The following is a 6,904-nucleotide window of genomic DNA, read 5'->3' as shown; positions in this document are numbered from 1 at the left end:
ATATATATATATATAAACCATTAAATGTGTAAAAAAAAAAGTGTGTTAAATTAATTTTATTGACATTAACAGATGGTGTTATTAACATGATTTGGTTCAATTCACTTCAGTGCAGTTTAAAACTCTTTTCAGACTGAAATGCAGCTATTAAATGAATATGAATTCAGAACCATACAGTTGTACTTCCTTTCAATATTAGTACAGCATTGATTATTAATTAAAAAAGCCTTTCGAGAAAATACTGCATGCTTTTAAAACTTAAAGTAACCACCTTTTTGAATGTTGTTGAAATGCACTGGACTTTAATATACTTTGTTTTCGGTGTCAATAAAAGTCATCGTCAAGTAGTAAAGTTGGTAATAGCAACATTACAGTCCTCTGTGGTAAAACAGTTCCTGGTTACTGTCAAGTGACTGAAACTCCTCTTCTAGACTTTCCTTCTTTATCTGCAAATAAAACATCGAAATGTTTATCTGCTGGTGATGGATAATGTGATTTTTGATAAATGCATTTCCGAAATTAAAATATGTATGTACAACTATGACAACCTGGTTTGTTGTGAATGTGTGTTACCTTGCCAAACTGTGGGAAAAGACTGAAGGACACAGGAATCATCAGGCCAAAAATAATGGCAGTACTGATGTGGCGAACAGGAGCGATTATCATCGGGTTCCTTTGGACAAACTTCGCCCTGAAACATTGACAGCAGATTTCACATCATCAAATCTTTTAGATAAAATGGAAAGCAAACTGTTTCGACTTGTACCTTTTAAGGAGAGCCAGCAGTAAAGTGGGAACTGCTGCAGTGGTGCCAAAGAGAGCTGCTCTAGAAAGGGCCGTTTCCTTTATGGCCTGTGACCAACACAAAGAATACATATTTAAACAGTTTAAAGATAAGCAGCTTTGGTGGCACAAGGTTTTACTGCAGTCTCACCTTAGATCCAGCTGCCGCCGAGACTCCAATGGCATTTCCGTTAGAATCAAACACTCGGATTCCATTATCGGCCTCTTCACTTCTCACCACCATTACACTGAATGCAGCTAGACAGGCTAGAAAACCACATGTTTGGTTCGAAACATTTTCAATACCTTGAGGCCACACTATAGCCTGGAATATGTGTAAAATGGAGCACTCAGTATGAACAGACTCTACTGGAGGTGTATATTATGTGCATTTGTTTTCTGGTGTTCTTACTTGAGAGAGGAATAGGTAACAATGATCTAGAGAAGCTCTCAGCCACAGCACCTAAGAGTCTAAAACGCTTGAGTATAATCTGAGGAAGAGCCTGAAAAGAGAGCATATTAAGATTTAATTTAATTAATTTGAGTATTTCCCAGCAAAACATTAGATTTGATTGCATTATGATAATTAACGGTAATTTGGAGAAAATGTCTGTTACGTGTTGCATTATTATTTTTAAGACACATCTGAATGGTCCTAAATTAGGATTGAATTTCTTTACGATTAACAGTCACATTCTTTTTATGTTGGAGGTGTAAAATGACCCGGACATGAACTTTGAATCTTGACAGGTTTCATGAGATTCTCACACCTGTTGAACGGTAGGTACACCAAACATAAAATCATCAGATGAAAACATTTATTGACTGAGAAGACAGTGCGTTGACTAAAAACTCTCTCACCCCTGCAAATGTTGAGTAGGCTACTGTTCCAACAATAAGAATGGACTGCTTCATTGACGTTTTGTTATCCTAAACAAAAAAAAGAAGTGGAATAAGTGTGCTTAAAATAGTCTGCCAAGTTAAACAAAGATTGTTATTTTATGTCATTTAAATGTAATTAAACAAAACTACTGTTTACCTTAGTCGCTGTGGCATTTCTGTTAGAATGGTTGAATCCTGCACAGTATGCCTGAAGCAAAAACTACAGCAGAAATTGTTAGTTGATAAGAAAAGACATCAATTAAGAAATAAATACAGAATGTACTTACTTGCCAGAACAATGCAGGTTTGATGCCTTTGTGGGGTATTAAACTTGCAACAACCTGTAGACATAAAAATAGAGGGGATCTTTCATTTCAGATTCTAAATGTACATTATCAACTCTCAACGTTTTACTTTACATTGTAAAGCTAATTCTCAGGACGTTTTGAATTGTAGAACTCACCAAGGGAGCAGATATGGGTAGAAAAACTTTAAAAAAAAAGAAAAAGAAAAGAAGCAGATGTGTCATCAGATGGCCAAAATATTTTTTTTAGTTCAGATGAATACATAGGTAAAGGAATACTTCAACTGCATTAATGACACAAACTTTCAAGTTTGTTACAGTACCTTGAGAACGAAAAACTGGTGAGATTACACCTCCAGTATCAGGATGGACAGAAGACTAAAAGAGTTTAACAATATTAATGACAAAAATGTATGAAATGTTCACAAATATTAATTATATAATTTAGGGCAAAATAAAACTCCCGTGACTCCCACCTTTAACTAACATGTCAATGATCTGAATCTATTTGTATTTATATAATTAAAATTATAATGTACTTGTTAGACAACGGAAGAAGCAGTAAAACACTGGTGAACACCTGAACACAGTGAACAAAGTAATCTAAAATATTTTTTGGCTTTAGCTCTGTGGCCTATTTTGTCCCATGTCCAAAGAATCAGTGATATCTAAACATTGTTTGTCATGCTCACATGAAAAATGTAGATTCATAAAAACTTACAAGAGACAGTAACCAGGCATTAGCAACCTAGAAAGAGAAATAAAGGAACACTGTCAAGTTTTCAAGCTAGAAAGCAAAGTTAAGTGAACACACAAATAAATACTAAACATATTAAGAAGCCTACTTTTTCCTTTCTTTGCGTATGTCCTTCATTCTGAAGAAGTACCCGTGCCTGCTCAATTTCAGCCTAAAGAAAACAATATTGGGTCTTTTGTTGCCATTTATTAATGAAAACAATTTTATAAAGCAAGGAGCACATATCACAGTGCATTTCGTCCTTTATGATGCACGTGATACAGTTAATATAGGCTTTGCATGAGAAGGCTGTACTGGGATGGCTCATTATGATATTAATGTTCATAATCTGATGATGGAGCGATGCATGATGCAGAAACTCACCTGTGATGACAACAAAGAACTGGGGTCGAGGATTTTGAACCAGAGACGCAGCCTGCTTAGAAAAGACTTCAAAATTGTGGATTTAATCATTAATTTGTCGCTGATATCATTTTTATGCAGACTAATTCATTAAAGCATGAATTTTACTGAGTACGCAAATACACACAATTACCTGTCCATTGCTTTGCCAGTATTGTAAGTTGGGGTCCATTTTTGCTTTTTAGCGAAGGCTCTTCAATCATAACCAATTCATTTTTTGTTGCTTACAAAAAGATTAACTTGTAGGTCACGCCGATGAGACGCGCTTGAGCTCTGCTGCGACGCTTCCGCGTGTCACGTGCTCAGACGTCATCCAGTTACATTCTAGCATGATCAGAGCGAGCACTTTGTTCACTGACACTAACGTATTAATAGAAAACGACAAAAAGGCCGTGTTTATATTCGACCCAAATTTACTTTTAAATCAATCCATAGCATTTTTTTTTACATGTAAATAATTATCAGTGCTGTATGTTGCACATTACATTGTTATGTTTCAAATATGTATAGTTAGGAGAATCAAAAAATAATTATTTGCTTAGAATGTTAATTAACCCTATACATTCTACTGTATCAGATTTGATACATGCATTTCTAAGGACTTTAAATAAATGATCAACAGTTAATTGTGTGTTTATTATGCAATCGTGTGTGTGTGTGTGTGTGTGTGTGTGTGTGTGTGTGTGTGTGTGTGTGTGTGTGAATGTCAAGTTTATTATCTGTTTTGTTTTTATTTATTCAATTATTTAAAAGTCCATGCTACGTGTACTGTGTTAACCTAACTGAGACTTGTTATTGCATTTATATTTCATTGTTCTTTTTGTTGTTTTTGATTGCTTCCATTGTCCTCATTTGTAAGTCGCTTTGGAGAAAAGCGTCTACTAAATGAATAAATGTAAATGTAATGTAAATGAAAATTAACATGATCAAACCTTGCCTGTTGCACACAATCTATTACATTACTTCTGATTGACAGTTAAAATACCTTTTAGGATAATTCTAAAAATGTCCACCTTTTTTGTTTCATCTTATATTTTGTCCCATGCCATATATGTTTATTTCTCCTCGAGTGAGCTCCATATTCTCACTATTTCAAATGAGCCATTAAACCCTGATTTGTCAAGTATGATAATAAAAATAAAGAAGTAAAACATGCAAAATTGTGTGTGTGTGTGTGTGTGTGTGTGCGTGTGTGTGTTGCGCAACTAATGCAAAATATGTGCGCAGCTTTGATGCTCAAGGTATTTTTTGCGCATTGCATTAAGCAGCACATTGGCAAGATGGCGGCCACCTTCGGGAGACTTCTCGGGACTTCTGTAAGTTTCATTTAGCAGAAACGATAGTAACACTTTTGCTGTCAACGATTATTACGAGGAATAAGTGTTGATTTGTATTTCGGTGCAAATGAGATTTAGTTTGATTCTGTTTGTCATCGTTTAGTTCGCAGATACGTTTTACGGTGTGTAACCTTTAAACTGATTACATAACGTCCACTGTCAATTAACTAACTTACCTATTACAAGTGCATAAACTATTGTTAAGCGTAGCTATATTGTGCAAACATTTCTTTTTTTAATTATTAAATTGTGATAAGTAAATGATGAACAGTTTGATGTATTTTTATCTAACATGAAAATTCTTATTAGATAAATGTATATAAAACGTTTGTGCATCGCTTTAAAAGCACTCATGCGTACAGATTTCGTGCAATGTGCCTCTTATTCAGCGAGCCTTTGTAGTTTGAAATGTTTTACAGTGTACATGTGGTGTATGGGCATGGTGTTGTCTGTTGAACTGTGATAACAAACTTGTGTAACGACTCTTTTCATACATGTCCCTCCTTTTCACACCAGGCAGGAAGAGCTGCAGTTAATGGACTGAAAGCCTTTGTCACTCACAATGGAGCAGCAGTGATCAGGGCTCCAAAACCCCTTGCGTGCATTGCTGCACAAAAAGCTTGCTTCTCAATCAGTAAGTCTTAAAAAGTAATTCGTTTGTGCATTTAATCTGATATCTTTACTAATCCATTATGTTTGTTATTATCAGGCTCTGCTAGATGGGCCCCGGCGGTCACTCAGCCAGCCCCTCACTTCAAAGGCACTGCTGTTATCAACGGAGAGTTCAAGGACATCAGTCTAGAAGATTTCAAGGGCAAATACCTGGTCCTTTTCTTTTACCCACTAGATTTGTAAGCATACGTTATTATTTATTTATTTTTTCATTTTCTTATATATTTAATTGTCAATTATTTACTGCTTAATTACTTATTTTTTTAATGCTTCTTAATTTCTTCCTGCTTGGCAGCACATTCGTTTGCCCTACAGAGATCATCGCTTTCAGTGACAAGGCCAATGAGTTTCGTGATATAAACTGTGATGTAATTGGTGTGTCTGTGGACTCTCACTTCACCCACCTGGCTTGGACCAACACCCCGAGAAAGGTTTATACTTTACTTTGAAAAGGCCATGTACACATTGCAGCTAAACAAAGTTAAAATGCACATTACAGTTTAAACGCATGACATGCTAAACATTCAACACATTCTCAGTTCTCTAAATAGGATCAGGTTATTGGGAAACTAGCAACAGCAATGCCCATTCATAGGAGATCGCAAACTCAGACTAAACTCTGGTTTATCTGTAGACTGGAGGATTAGGGAAAATCCACATTCCCCTGTTGGCCGACCTCACAAAGCAAGTGTCCCGGGACTATGGGGTCCTGCTTGAGGGTGCTGGAATTGCTTTAAGGTAACATGAAGTTGCTGCAGTTTTACAAACAAGCTACTGTTTTCATGCATTGTTACACTGAATAATTTACTTTTTAGGAGGAATGTATGCATCACTAAATGATGTTTCACGTTATAGGGGTCTTTTCATTATGGATCCTAATGGAGTGATCCGACACATGAGTGTAAATGACTTGCCGGTTGGACGCTCTGTTGAGGAAACCCTCCGTCTGGTCAAGGCCTTTCAGTTTGTGGAGACCCACGGTGAAGTCTGTCCTGCCAGCTGGACCCCAAAGTCACCCACAGTGAGTACTTACTGTTTTACTAGTAGTATAAACCTGTGTGTGCACTTTTTATGAAATGTAAGGGCCCAATTGACTTCCATTCATATGTATGTGAATGCGGCAAACTGGAAACATAAATCCAGATCATGTAAATTTTTTCCTGTGCATTCATTGTCCATAGACGCTTAGCATTTACGCAGCTTTAGTTTTTGTGAATTGGTAGTATTTGACCAGCGGTGAACTTAGTAACACTGTCATGGCCATAGATGCAGGGAATGTAAGGGTTTGTGGATGTTTTGGCTTTGCATTTATGTAATTGCCTTTTCGCATTTCTTTTTTTTTTTTTTTTTAGATTAAGCCAACTCCAGACGGCTCAAAGGAATACTTTGAGAAGGTGAACTGAAAACTGAAAACTATTGGTACTGACAGATGACGCTGTTCTTAGCACTAAAATGAAGCCCATAATCCATATCCAAAACAAATAATTATTTATAGACTTCATGTATCAGTATGTTGGCATTTATTAGAGAGCAGAATCTGTTTTGATTTATGTATTTGTTATGCTGTCCAAATAAAAACTGCACTGTCATGGATTTGTCTCTTTGCCATAGCAGATGCTTTCATTTCTAAGTGCTTCACTCTTTGAATCAAACAAAGAATGTTTGACATTTTGATTAAAGATTGAGGTAAAATAATTTGTAAGCACTGCAGCTTAAAAATGTGCTCTTTTTACCAAAAAGGTTCAAGGACCTAGAGGTTGAAGTAAG

General features: G+C 36.0%; 2 protein-coding genes across 2 annotated transcripts; one reads left to right on the top strand and one right to left on the bottom strand.

Annotated features, from left to right (window-relative positions):
- Positions 1–41: 41 nt before the first annotated feature.
- On the bottom strand, positions 42–3,457 carry LOC127969914 (sideroflexin-4). The gene is made up of 14 exons (XM_052572076.1): positions 3,262–3,457; positions 3,090–3,155; positions 2,815–2,877; positions 2,691–2,717; positions 2,293–2,347; positions 2,129–2,154; positions 1,953–2,006; positions 1,823–1,885; positions 1,645–1,713; positions 1,196–1,286; positions 935–1,050; positions 767–852; positions 574–691; positions 42–446 (listed from the first exon to the last, which is right to left on the bottom strand). The coding sequence occupies exons 1-14, from the start codon at positions 3,298–3,300 to the stop codon at positions 369–371; spliced, it is 951 nt and encodes a 316-aa protein (XP_052428036.1). The 5' UTR covers positions 3,301–3,457; the 3' UTR covers positions 42–368.
- An 873-nt stretch (positions 3,458–4,330) lies between these two features.
- prdx3 (peroxiredoxin 3) lies at positions 4,331–6,730 on the top strand. Its single transcript, XM_052572435.1, has 7 exons — positions 4,331–4,444; positions 4,982–5,099; positions 5,175–5,316; positions 5,433–5,568; positions 5,772–5,875; positions 5,993–6,158; positions 6,490–6,730. Exons 1-7 carry the CDS (start codon positions 4,337–4,339, stop codon positions 6,538–6,540), a joined length of 825 nt encoding a protein of 274 aa, XP_052428395.1. The 5' UTR covers positions 4,331–4,336; the 3' UTR covers positions 6,541–6,730.
- Positions 6,731–6,904: the final 174 nt, after the last annotated feature.

Source organism: Carassius gibelio, chromosome B13 (assembly GCF_023724105.1).
Source record: "Carassius gibelio isolate Cgi1373 ecotype wild population from Czech Republic chromosome B13, carGib1.2-hapl.c, whole genome shotgun sequence".
Lineage (NCBI taxonomy): Eukaryota > Metazoa > Chordata > Actinopteri > Cypriniformes > Cyprinidae > Carassius > Carassius gibelio.
This window is presented reverse-complemented; position numbering and strand designations above follow the sequence as displayed.